At 33.5% G+C, this 14,608-nt stretch overlaps 1 protein-coding gene across 2 annotated transcripts in view; it reads right to left on the bottom strand.

Moving 5' to 3' along the window:
- Positions 1 to 3,286: 3,286 nt before the first annotated feature.
- Scp2 (Sarcoplasmic calcium-binding protein 2) overlaps positions 3,287 to 14,608 on the bottom strand; it is a 37,160-nt gene continuing 25,838 nt past the window's right edge. The window contains exons 3-7 of one of the 2 annotated variants that reach the window (XM_085207394.1): positions 8,450 to 8,524; positions 7,990 to 8,042; positions 6,958 to 7,077; positions 4,564 to 4,776; positions 3,287 to 4,144 (exon numbers count right to left, since the gene is read on the bottom strand). In XM_085207394.1, the coding sequence (XP_085063520.1) occupies positions 4,034 to 4,144; positions 4,564 to 4,776; positions 6,958 to 7,077; positions 7,990 to 8,042; positions 8,450 to 8,507 (555 nt within the window). In that variant the 5' untranslated portion in view covers positions 8,508 to 8,524 and the 3' untranslated portion in view covers positions 3,287 to 4,033. The remainder of the gene's footprint in view (positions 4,145 to 4,563; positions 4,777 to 6,957; positions 7,078 to 7,989; positions 8,043 to 8,449; positions 8,525 to 14,608) is intronic. The other variant, XM_085207395.1, reaches the window with a different exon arrangement.

The raw sequence follows: 14,608 nt of genomic DNA, 5'->3' as shown, positions 1-14,608 counted from the left end.
ACTATGAGAAGGGAGAGGAATACGGGAATATGGAGAAGAGTGCTGGATGAGGATAGCACTACCTCCATACCCGTCATTTCTGTCCTCCCTTAAACAGGCGAAACCTGGCACCCTGAATCGGGAGTCAGGCACCAGCCATGTTTCTGAGAGGGCAATAATGACAGGATTATGCAGAGAAATAATAGAAAGTAGTTCATGCTTTTTAGCACGAATACTTTTACTATTCCACTGCAGGAAGAATAGTGGAGCCATTGTTGAGGATTTTAAAGATTTTGAGTAGGTTTTGGGCAACGTAGGACGGTAAAGGAAGTTCATCAGCAGTTGAGATTATGCTCACAAGAGTGTCAGTCAAAGCAATTAACAGATCCTTTGTAGATTCTGCTGGACTGTCAGAACCTTGATTTAGTGCACAACCATTAGGAAGGGACGAGGAACAATTGCTAATAATGGACTGGTGAGCTTGTCTATTGTATCCCTTTGCCATAGGAGCGTGGGGACGGGGAGCTTGGAAAACTGTTTTACAATAGGATTTAGAGGAAGTAGCAGGTCTGCTTTGTTGGGGTTGGGGGTTTGTGAAAACAGGAGGTGAGAACATTTCCTTAGCAACATCTGCATAGGAACGTTGGACAGATGGGAACCGAGAGGATGCTTCCATATAGGAAATACACTCTTGCGACATAACCGTCTTAATGTTCTGTTGTCTTACAAACTCAGGGCACCCTTTATCAGTTGCAAAATGTTTAGCTGTGCAATGGATGCAGGTTGAATTTTCCTGCCGGATGTCACATGCATCACCAGTATGAGACTGGGAACACCTATAACACCTTGGCTTTGATCTACACTGTGACTTAACATGACCAAAACGACAGCAATTAAGGCACTGGATTGTAGGATATTTATAAAGTTCAATATTAAGGACAGATTTATAGGAGAACACTCTTTCAGGCAATTGTTGGCCACGTATAGTAATTACAACAGTTTGAGTTGGAACCCATGTAACTACACCCTCACTTACATTCTTGCGGTTCATTCGTCTTGCTTTTATAACTTCTCCGCATGCACTAGGGAATATCAGTGAGCCAACAAACTCTTCCAAAGACCATTCAACGGGAATTCCTTTTACAATTCCCATCCTTGTAATATTAAATGTCGGGATTACACAAACATATTTACATAGACTAAGAACAGGGTTATTCAAAAATCTATTTGCTGCATCAGCAGATGTAAATTGGACACTGATTTTATTGCGACCCACATTTTTAACTCCATCATTAACTATATCAGTGATTTTATTAGTATGGAGAAATTGACCAAATTTAATGGCTCTTATAGAGGTCCCTGCAGATGGATCAGGAGATTCCCTTGACACATACACAATAAAGGGACCTTTATCAGTACTAATATAGGATTTTGGGGCATCGGATAAGGCAGGGTGGGTCCATACATTCTGGATGGAAGGAGTGGCGGTGGATGGGTCTATAATAGTTTTTTTAATAATATCCTGGCTTGAGGATGTTTCCTCAACTTGCCTCTTTCTATTAAACACTTGAGCTGTAGAATTTACATTACCCCCCCCCAGGATCAGGGGGGTCAGGCGGAGGATCAGGGTCCATCTTAAAATAAAATAACCTAACTATTAACTAACACTAATCTAAACTATAAAACAGCACAACTACTCACTATTACCAATTACCTTATTAGTATGGATCTATTTACATTATTATATAATGTTTCCACTAAGTAAATAAAGAGTTTCAACACTAAAAAAGATATATTTTCACTAACACGTGTGTCAACCAAAACAAACGTCAGCGAAAAAAAAGAGGAGGAGGCCACATTTCACTCACAACCAGAGACGTTGTGACGTTTAATTGACTTAATTGTAATTAACCTATTAATTTCTTGTTTAAATTTAAAATTAATTATTGTAATACACACAGATAGTAGTTTCGTTGTTCTATTAAATGTAAACAAAACGTATTATTGTTTACGACGCAAAATTAATTAACAAAATATTTAATTCGATGTAATAGTTTTATTAAAAAATATGCATGGCCACATGAGACTATTCGGTATATAAAACAAGCGAAACTCAAATCTTAGTTTACCTTTGAATTTGTCTTAGACAAATAACTTATTTATAGGCAAATAAAAACATTCTCAATTCGAACCAGAAGTTCCTGATATTAGCCCGCTAAAACAAACAAACTCCTCTCGGCTCCATATCTTATATATTGGTGTACCTCCTCATCCTCTTTAAACAGACTTATATTTCTTTGAATATACCTAAAGCCCCAGATCACTCAATGAACTTTTTAAACCACCATGTTAAATAATATAACATTAATTCGATCTTAAAAATGAAAAGCGAAAATGTATTTTTTATTCTACAATTTTAAAAACAAAACACATAATAACGTGTTTAAACTTACATTTCACGTAAATTGCTTACTCGTATAGCTTTGAATAGAGAATTGTGTATAGAAATGTTTCTTTTCAACAAAATACGATTTGGCTGACCCTGGTGCTAAGATCAATTAAAAGAATTAAACTCTTTTCTGGCCTTGCACTAGTGTTAAATCATACAGCTAGCTATAGTATAAAAGTACGTAATGTTGGGCAGTAAGAGGGAAATGGAATATCTTAACACTAGGTTCCCTCTGTCCATTCTGCTATAAGCGGAATACAGCACATGCACTGGACTAGTTATTTCAATATTGCAATTATAATATGAAATGAATCAAGGGAGTGTCGGGACTTCAAGATGGAGCCCTAAGATTTAGACTGACTGGCTGACTGAATGGCTTTTCCTGTCGCGTTTACAGTCACTCGTTTGTGCCCCTATGCAACGACGAGCCCCAAAATAACACTTCACTCAATTAGAATTTTTCAATATGGCAACACAATTTAACAGTTGTTCTTTTCAATATAAAAATTTTCTGTTTTAATATTTGATAAGTATAAGTTTGGTAGCTAAAGTACATGACGTTAAAATTATCTTATTTTCATACAAATTAATTTATATAATAACTACTGCAGTATGGACATATCTGACATTTAAAGATTGACAAACAAATAACAAATGACATGACAAATTCAAATAATTTGCTCAAAATTGTGAATATTTGAGATATGTGTTGTTTAATAGTCGGTCGTCGTGGCTTAGTGGAAGAATAGTCGATTGACTTTCAGCGTGATGGTTGTGAGTTTGACAATCACTCAAGGGGTCGATCACGATCCCATTTTTTGAGAAATTATTATGATTATAGGTTTAATAAAACACGAATGGGTATGACATAAATTTTATTTCACATTAATATATACATATATGTGTAATAGAATATGTTCAAGGCGTAACAACATCAAACATTAAATTAATAAACATGATTATTGTAACATTATAATATATAATATGTAAATGACTAGAACACAGTACAAATAAGACGAAAATGAAAGCGATGGCAGTGCTTTGTTAATTCGCCTTGAATAAAATTAAATTAAATATAAATAATTCAAATATTCGGTAAAATTTTAATGCATTAATTGATTGATTAAGACTAGATATGGCTACGAGATATGCTACAAAGAAAGTTTATAGATAAAAGGATAACATTCATTCTAAGAAAGAGAAATTCTAAATATTGAGTTTAATATGGATTCAGAATTGAAATAGATCGATTCTAACAAGGAGACTAATCTGAACACACACGCAAAATTAGATTTACATCAAAACGGGCCTATCACATGCTATTTTTCGTCAAAATGAGTCCCTCAAACAGATGTAATTTATGGTAAACCTCCCCAAAATTTTAATGGAGACATAATAACTGTAGATTTTCGACTTATTTAAGATTAATTATAAATAAATAATTTTTTTAGCCCATTGCTCATCTCATTAAGACGAAAACACTCAGTGATAAGAGCATCTTACGAAATAATCGTAGCGATGTCGTAGGCCCCAAGCCAAAACTGTTGTAATGACTAAAGGGAATGTTTTCAACCCGAATGGGCTAAAGTTGCTAATTTGAAACATTTAGAAACTAGTTCTTCCAAATATGAAATTTCCAGGTGCGTTTGGATCTTCAGTGGAGAAGTACTCTTTCCACAGCTCCTGGAACTCCTCCCAAGAGACGCTCGCCTTGCCCTGTTGAAAGAATTTCTTCGTTAAACAATATGTATAAATACCTTGAGCCCTACCTTAACCAAAGCACCATCAAGCACCATCTTTGTATATTACTACGCCTGTTTACTTATGGATTTCAGCTTTACGCTGTATCCCACGTGTAGAAGGGTAGGCAGAGAGTCGCCGGATTCTGGAGGCATTGCGTGTGTGGCAAGTGGCAGAACTCAACGCCGACACCAGAGTGAAAAAAATAAAATGTTATATATTTCATTTCTTCGAGTTTGAATTGAACCCCACAACACAAACACAAAGATCACAATTTTTATAATAGTTATAAGTTATTATCTAAAACTAGCTATTATTTTGAAATATCCAATTTAAGAAAATTTAAAACAGGAAGTGAGTACAAAATTAAAAAAGCTACTCAATACATAATATACCTTGGCCATCTTGCTGAAAGCCAGCTTACACTCCTGTGGGTCAATTCCATAGGACGAGCACACAGTGGTGAACTCATCACAATCGATGGTTCCATCAGCACTGGCATCTTCCAGCTGGAACATGAACTGGCAGTACAGCTGTTGCCACTTCAGAGCCGCAGAAGGATTCTGAGCATAATCATTCCACATGGAGACCCATTCTTCTACGGATACCTGTGAAAAATATTCAATTTAATATCTTGTGAAGAAATCGACGTAAGACGTGATTGAATGAACTTTATGGATATAGGTTGAAATTCCACTTGGAGTCACATTTATAATTCTTCTATCTTTCCATTGAATAGGTCAAAAAAATGTATCTTTAGGAATAGTTTGTGATCCGAGACATATCAGATCACAAAAATATTCCTAGATAGGCAGTGAGTAAAGACCAGAGTGACGTATTACCATATTCTATCAGAAAGGCAAGAAAAAACAGTGTATAGCAGACAAAATACTATTATTTTATAATTATAATGGATTTTTTATTTATTTAATGAGGACTTTGAATGAGGAAAACCAAAAACAAGTAATATTAAGTACAAAGTAGAAACTAACTGCATTCACTATCCATCTATCCTCATATTATTACACTGTTCCTTTTGACATACTAATAGCTCATTAAAATTCATGAGATTGCCAAAATGAAAGGGATTGAATAAACTGGTCCACTTTTATCTACTATCGATATTGAATCGTGTTATACAGAAACCGAAACCATAAACATACCCTATGGTATAGAATTAGGTTGTAAAATAAAGGGGTATTCATAAAAATGCTAATACTTCCCCAGAGCGAAAGCATTAAAACGTCAGCTTTATAAAGGTTGGGTTACACATGATGGATAAATATGTGGAAAGGGAAACAAGGGTTATATTGGACGATATTAATTCCGTCACGGTAAGAATGGGACGATAAATTTTTGCTGTTACAAATTTTAAATTTTATAAAAAGTTTAATTAAATATTAGTGGAGGATTTTTTTGACATTATCATTTCTAATATGATTCTATTACAAATTCTAAGTTAGTTATTCTTAATTATTGACTCGATTTTTTGCTTAAATACATAAGCATTAGAGTTCTAAAATTATGAAACTAAATAAATTTATTGTATCACGTAAGTCTTCAATAGACAGAAAGCGCATGTTAAATCGGGGGTTAGAGTATCTTAACACTGGGTTCCCTCTGCTCTGCTATACGGGAAAAGCGTGAAACTGATTTTTTTTTTCATTTTTTAATATGATTACATAAGCCTCCAAAACTATTCAACCCCTCAGATCAAGATACCAATAAAATGTTTGTTTTTTCTGCAAAATACCCTCGCCGGGGCCATTGTCGTTACAAAAACAATGATAGTCCATGAGATAAAGTGACATTTGTTGGTAAAATGTCAAGCAGCATTATTTTTATTGGGGAAATTTCGCCTTAACGGTCTTTTACTTAATGTTAAGAATTTTTCTTAGGAAGTAATTTATGAAACTGTTATTTTAGAGGTCGATTTCATAATTTGCTTACTTACGTACCTACTTCTATAATCTTATAATAAATATTATTAAAGTAAACTACTCGACTTTAGACTCATTTAACTCAAAGGATTGAAAAGATTACATAAAACTTATACTATTTGGTGTAAAAAAAAGCGTTTTTTGTTGTTTTTACTCTTTCTTTAATCTATATATGTATCTTCTATATATATAAAATCGAAAGGTCACTCACTCATCACGAAATCTCATAAACTACATGTGCTAGGAATCTCAAATTTTGCATAGGAGTTATTTATAGGACGTAGGTGCTCGCTAAGATGGGAATTTGCAATATTCGACTTCTAAGGGGTTGTTTTTGGGGTTGAAAGTTTGTATGAAACTTCGTTACTACAAATGCTAGGAGTATCAAATTTTGCATGGTCGTCATTTATAGGACGTAGGTACTCATGGAGGCAGAAATTAATAATAACGTAGTTCACGCAGGCGAAGCCGCGCGCGGGCCGCTAGTCTAATATATATCCAGTAACAACAAAAATCAGTTATCTCACGTTCCACCGCAGCATTTATTCCATACGTGTAAGCTTAAGACGCTTAATCCTATTAAACAACTTTGTCTGAGGATTAAGCACGTACCAACAACAGATATTCTCAGACAGATATTCTCAGAAAGCTTTTATTTTAGCTTTAGATGAGGTATTGAAGTCTTATAGAGGGCTTTACTACGGTCTTTACCACCGCCAAGTACAGTAATATTAAAAAACAGCTTTACAGTTTTTCCCATAACAAGGTAGCCAGAGGAAACTTAGTGACAAGACACTCCGTTTCGTCATCTTCAATCTCTGTAAAAATATATCTTGAAACAATCAATACCTGTCCATCCTTGTTAGAATCAGCCCTCTTCCTCAGTCCCTCCCAAATTTTGATCATCACTTCATGAGTCTCTGTGTTTTTCGTATCTCCCGGCTTCCATCCACGAAGATGGCAGATTTTCTAGATATTAGTAGAAATGTAATATTAATATTACGATTTTAAGCATTTTTTTTTGTAAATAAAATGTTATAATTATACACACATAGGTAGAGGGAACCCTCCACTTCCCATCAAATTTTCGAGACTGGCGAAATTCGACGCGGCGTGTGTGTTGGTACAAAATGAGGAAATGAAAATAAGTAAATCTCCAAAGTGAAGAATTTGTAAATCAATGTTTTATTTCATCAAAATTATCCAAAAGATAATAATAAAGTGATTTATCATTAAATTCTTCATCTTCAATAAGATTACAAAAATGCAGGACGAACAAAATAAATAAAAATCCATTTAATATAATGAAATAGACTGTAGAATATTACAATGGAGCTACTCAAGTCATTGGAATTCCTTGAATGTAGTAAAGTGAGCGCCCACTCTTCTACAACTTAAAAACTAATTTGCCTGGACAGCGCCGTGTCACATACCTTCAAAGAAACGCCTTTAGAATTTTTAAATTAACTAGAAAAGAAATTACCTTTTTAAATGTTGATTTAGAATGTAAAGTAATGAATTGATTTTGTTTCTATTATGGCATTTGCATCAGTTGTGACTAAACAAAAACAAATTGGCTTCTAAATTAATATAACATAACTATGTAGGTGATCTAAAAAGTTGTTGAATTTTAAATGAGCTTCTCTAAGCAAAATTCGTCATAAGTAATTAAAAAATGGCTAGTTGAAAGTAGCTACGGCTGAAAGTAGCTTCAATAAAATTTTCGAGATATCGAGTGTGACGAAATTTAAAGCCACACTTTGTTTACCAGAGCGGAAAAAATAAAAATATAATCATTCCTCCAAGTAGGAATCGAACTCACAACTGTCGCGCATATTCTGGTTCAATGTTATAAATAAAACAGAGTAAAAATCTATTTACCTCGATAGCTAACTCGAAATCTTTTCTTTCAATGGTTCCGCTTTGGTTCACATCTGTAAAGAAAAAAAATTAAAATCAAAACTATCCTGTACCATCTAAATATTAAAAATTTAAGCTTTCAAGCGCCATATGATTTTTTTTATTCTAAATCTTAATAGTCGAATATCGTATAGATATTATTAGTATTAGGGGTATTATTATTGGGCATATTTAGGGTTAAAGAATTTTATTATTTCACACCAGACAAACACGTATGACGTTAACAAATTAATTTAATTTATTGACTTTGATTATTTATTTATTTGTCCTATTAAAAAGTCAAAGATATTAAATATACTCGTATTTCTCGCTTGTATACATTCTTAAAGAACATCAAACACCTAAAATTTATATCCTAACATAAAACAACAAAGAAACAACACAAATAACAAAAGAAAAATAAATAAAGTAAACACATTACCAAAGAAAACGTTGAAGACGTACAGCAGCTTCTTCCTCCTGAACGTTGAGACGGACATTTTTTATTTTATTTTATCTGGAACAAGGCGTAAGATAATTAGAACAATTTGTAATTTTAAAGACATTTTCTTTATTACGCAAAAACGTTTTTACGCATTCTTAACTTGGCTACTTTTATTTCAAATGGAATCCTATTAGATTTGGTGGACCGTTTTCAGTTAGTTGTGAGTTGTTAACAAATTTCTTTTCCAATTTAGTTTTCTTTTGTGTTTGTATTTATTTATATAAATGTTGTGTTGTTTACGTGAGAATATTACAAAGGATAAATGCTTCTGTGCCTCACTTAATTTTTGTATGAGTAACTCTAATTATTTCTTATGGTAAATAGAATTATATGATATATTCTTAGATAGTAATTAATTTCCAAAAATTTATAATTGGAATCGCTCTATGATGGCTGTGGGTTTGATCGCATTTCGAGGAATGAGCTATTTTCGTTTATATCTCGGGTAATAAGACAAAGCACTGCTTTGAATTACGCCACAGAGCAGAAAATATCTCGAAAATTGTGTAGGAAGTGGGAGCACGAGAGTTGAGTTGAAGTTTGAGTTCCACCACCCAACATGCGATGCCTCCAGAATTCGGTGGAAAGGGGCGAAAGGAAATATTTCAATGGAAACGGAGTGTCTTAACACTAGGTTCCCAGTTTCACACTGAAAAAAATAATAAAGTTTACTAATTTAAAACATACAAATTGTAATAAGCGTCGACTAACTCGACACGTTCTTCATATTATGAAATTAACTAAAGTCGAGACAAGTAACGTAATTCTAATTACCATTATCATATAATTTGGTTAGAGTTGACAAGTTGGAGGTACAAATGACGACCGCGAGGCGTGGGGGTGAGAATCGAATTATAACAGAATTAGACCTCAAGTTAATTGGCCTTCTTAAGAATTAAAACAGTTCTTCTTTTGATGCCTAAAATTTTGTCATTAAATTATTTGATTTAAAATGTATGTGTGGGTGTGTGTGTTAATGTAATGTGTGTGTGACTGTAAAAGCGACTGACTATGGGATCCATCCCCGCTCGGGGAAAGTTATAAAAAAAAAATATGGCGCAGTCTCGCAAGCATTATAGATTGGGGGTTAAATTTCCACTCGAAGAAATGAATTAATTCATATTTTCATTTCATAATTTCACGCCTTCATAATTCAACAGAAAGTCTGTTTCCCATTAGTGTCTTAACGGGAACCACATATCTAGTTGGTCCAAGCAATCCCCCACATATCTTGCGAGGCACTGCATCTGCGGGGTACAACGTTGACAAGAATAAATGTAAAAGTGTCCTAATGGGAACGGATTATCTTAATAATAAGTCCCAAGGTTCCCTCTGAGTACCTGGTATATGTGGGATACATATAATATAGATATGTTTTAAAAATTAAATTATTCCTTTATAATTATAAAGCTTTACAATAAACTTTAGTGAATGGATAATTAAATTAAGTTGCTGATATCGAAGCTAAGAAGCGAATTTTAATTAAACTTAATAAAAAAAAAACACAGTATCACGAAACACAAACGAGATAATATCTTTTGTGCTTCTTTCTTTTGTCAAAAACTCATTATTGACTTTAACTAGTATACGAGTATAGTAACATCTATTGTTTAAGTTCACAATATATATTAGATTGGAAAAGCTATTAAGCAATTTATTTCTTGGACTTCTAGAATTGTTTTTTCATGACTTTACCATAGCTTAGTTTGAGTACCTTTTTTGTTTGAGTTTGGAGAACCTACCAAAATTCTACATTCCGGTATTCTTAGAATCGGGGATGTGTGCGGGATATATGCGTGATACAGCGTGTAAATAATAATATAACACGTTTAATACAATGTAAACGTGATCCATATAACTAAAACCGATAGCAATTTACGACAGCTTTTGTGATTACGAACACCTGACATCGCCGAGCTTTCGAAGCTTTTAGGCTTATAGTTAACTATAGAAGCTAATAGGACAGTATCGAATGATCGGTACTAGCAAACTCAGTTATGTAATGAAATCTTATATCATATTTAGTATTTTATACTTTTGTTTTCGTAGCTGTAAATTTTCTTAATGTTTTACTGAAAACTCAAAAAATATCTACATCTATTATTTAAAAAAGGAGGAGATTACAGGTCTTAATTTAATTTTCCAGAAGGAAATGAACTTACAATATTTTCAAACAAATCGTTCCTTTGAGGAATCTCATTTCGTTCTCAAATAAGAGCTAATGAGATGTTTTATCAGTCTGTGATGGTTCATCTTTAGGGTAAGCATTTGATTAAGTTTTATTTTACTTCGCATGCGTCGAGACCCTTTGTTTGTTGAAACTTTGTTCAACTTACCTAAACTTACGTTATAGAGAAAATAAATAAATAAATCAAATTCACGCTGTATCCCGCACACTGCTATGTGGCAGTCAAAAGGAAGCTAGTGTTAAGACACTCCGTTTTCCATTTTTCGCCGAATAAAATAACATTAGAATGAGCGAAATGAAAATAATTTACTTTCGTATATAATTTACGACACTTTTTCGTATTCTAATGACTTTTTTTTCTATCAAGCCCAAACAAAATATGAATGTAGACTATTCCTAAGTAGTAATAGTAAGTAGTGGTACCAATTCAACCCCAACGAGGTTCCGCCATTCCACCATTCAACAAGTTACAATTACGATCTCCACTAAATCCTTGATTTCCTTGCGTGATGCTGAAGATAAAAGATATCTGTGTATAAAAAGACCGCTAATATAAAAGGAAAGATATTCCCTCTTGATATGGACCATAAAACCTAACGATAACATGAGCTACGAGAATGAATTGAATTGAATCTTACTTTATAATCGTTAACTTTTATAACATATTTTCCGTTTATATCTTAAAATATTAAACGCTATAGAACATTTTGTTTCACACGACGGATGTGAGTTATAATATATTTTCATTTTCCTGCTCTAGTATCACAACACGCGACGTTGAATTCCGATGCTTGGCGTCCAATGTCTTGAAGATCAGTTGATGAGTGGCAGAATAAACAGGATTTTCCAACGAAAAAAACAAGATTTTCGAATTTACACGATAAGGCCTACGCCAACAAAGTTGTAGGAGAAAACTAGTACATTATAGTTATTTTTTAAACAAATCCTTTTTCTTTGTATATGTAACGTAAGGTTCCTTTAAAATAACATTATCTGTGTAACCTTTTTCAATTGTATCCACTCCCGACAAAAGGGCTGACTTTTCACGACCTCGGAAACGGATATTTGGTTTAGAAAAAAAAGAAAAGTCATCTTCTAAACGTATCCTGAATTTGCATTATAGAAGGTAAGTTAATAGAAAGAAAATATTCACTTTTATTTTTTTTTTGTAAAGAAATTGCAAGAAATTAATTACTTACAAGGTTGTTTTATCTTGTTCCTATTTAGATTGTTTTATGTTGGGCCTCGAAAAATTGGGTGGTGCTGGGGTAACGAAGAATCTTAACTTGAGGTTCCCACTGCCTACCATACTATGTGCGGCATACAACGTAAAGCTAGAAAAACTAAAGCAACCACTCAAATACGTCTTATCTGAATCACCAAAGAAAAAGTATAATATACCTACAAGATCTCGTGATCTTAGTTCGGTTCGTACCTATTTTCCTTCCACCCAGTTCCTCCAATTCGACCCAGTTCAACCGCAGAGGTCCATGGAACACGACCCGTATTTACATACCGAATGTGTCCCTCTTAATTATAGTTAGTGTACCATTCAACAAAGGAGTTAGGTAGTTATGTAGATTTAGTGCATGAAACTTGATGGTATCCTTTAATATGTTGAAACTAATGTTGGAATAATTATGAAGAGTAAATAACGGGACAATAGAGAAACTAATTTCTAACAATCTGTCATATTTAATGTTGGAAATGGTTGTTATTTTGATACTAGCTCGCCATGCGGATTCTCACGTTTGGTGATATGGAAATATTAGAAATTTGTACATAATGCTTTCGATAATTCTTAAGTAACTGCGCTCTTAGTGGTCATAGCATGTTTTTTTTTAGCTTCACGCAGTATCCCGCACATAGCAGTGTAGGCGAGAACCTTGAGAACTTTGGGTTAAGTCACTTCCGTTCCTCACTTTCTGCCTTAATATGCAATATCTACAATTCCTAATGCGAAATATTTATATTTTTATACTAAGTTATGTCTGCTTTATTGTAAGATACATTATGAAATAAAAATAAAATGTCAAAAATGAATAAAAAAATAACTAAACTAATTTACAAAAACACTATGAAACACACACACAATTGCACATAATATACTCATATGGTACATCATTAGTTAAACCCGCAACTTCGTTTACATAGACTACAAAAGGTAAAATACCATTTTGCCCTCTCTCAGCCCCCCCATTCTCCCCGAGGGCATATTACGTACATGGCAAGTTTTAGTTTCGGTTGTGTGTCTGTCTGTCACTTGATAATAGAAGAGTTTCGTGTATAATATACTGGTATATAGAGTGAAATTAGGATAAGGGAAGTTATTACATAAGTATACTTCTATAAATTTCATTATTAAAATAATAATGATATATATATATATGACGGCGCGTTGCTATGTATTAGTTTTAATTATAATTTCGCAATTATTACGTTTCGATTTTAATTGATTTATGTAATGGATTATATTAGAAGAATATTTAAAATGGAGCGGGTAACCCCGAATAGGGTAGTAGGTGTAGCCACGAGGAATAGCAGACGTCATTGGTTGACAGTTATAGCGTGAGATGTTCACCAATTAACCTATTGGCTCCTAATCTATTGTAATTTTGTTAATCTTGTGATATTTATTGTAAAACTCTTATGTAAACGAGTAATAAGACATTGTAGAATATAAAAGTGACTTTTATTTAAACATCTCTGTTGCTACAACGCCCACAAATGAATTGTAACAGCCAAGACCGCTATGAGGCCCCTTTTGATGCTTCTACATCAGAAGTGGGATTACCAGCAACTAATGAGGAACAAAATACAGGATAAAGTGTTAAAATTTGACAAGATGTGAAAATTGTAAAAAAATGTGAAGTTGAAAATTTATTTTTGACATGCAGAAACAAAATTTTACGGGAGCCATTAGTATCTGACATTTAAAAAAATGTTACGAAAGTTAATTCTGATGCTGCAGACCACGACGTTCTCACTTGGTGTGACATATGTTTACAAGAAAAACTTATTTGGCAGTGATTTGATAATTACAATGAGCAAGGCACAAAAAGAGTTAAGAGAGAATTTGACAAATCCGAGATTGATTGCAATTGTAAAGGAAAGTATTAAAAAATAAGTTAAGTATTCGTGACAGTAAGAATATCGCTTCTGATTTAATGCGGAACTCAAGTTCTCGCAGGATTCAGTTGACATAGTTAATGAATAATTTGTCAGCATTGGTGGAAATCTTGCCGAGAAGATAAAAAAAATAGGTCTCCTAATATTAATGGAAAACCACAAGTAGATAACATCAAATTGTCGTTCGTTTTACTTGATACTGATGAAATTGAAGTTGTAAGAATTATAAATTTGTTAAAATGTAACTGTGATTTTGGTGTAAGGGGTAACGAACACAAACTATTCGAAAGCTATCTTACGGATAGAATGCAATGCACTAAAATAGAAGAATATACCAGCATACACCTTCCTATCAAATATGGCATTCCACAGGGAAGTATATTGGGACGAACGCTATTTTTAATATTGAATTTATCTATAAACTTTTGAAAAATTGTGTCTTTTACTGATGACACCGTTTTACTAGTAAAAGGAGAACCTGGGAAAAAGCCTTTTATAATGCTCAGGTACTCAAGGGATCGGCGTCATCTTGATTTGCTCAATCTAATTTTTCCCGGATTTAAATGGCCACAATTAAAATATCTGTTCTTAGCTAGATTTGATACTGTTGAGACTCCAGCTGCAATTTATGGCGATTACACAATGGTGGTCCAAGGGAAGACGAGTGTTTATCTGCGTATGTCGGGCGCAGCTTATTACACTGTTCAGAAATATTTAGAGGATAAACATGTATGGAAATAATGTCTATTGAATGTCATGCAGGATAGCTGCCAGCTAAG

Source organism: Heliconius melpomene, chromosome 3 (genome assembly GCF_056956725.1).
Source record: "Heliconius melpomene rosina isolate 202511_hmr_F chromosome 3, ASM5695672v1, whole genome shotgun sequence".
NCBI lineage: Eukaryota > Metazoa > Arthropoda > Insecta > Lepidoptera > Nymphalidae > Heliconius > Heliconius melpomene.
Note: the sequence above shows the minus strand (reverse complement) of the source record. Positions and strands in the feature narration are given on the sequence as shown.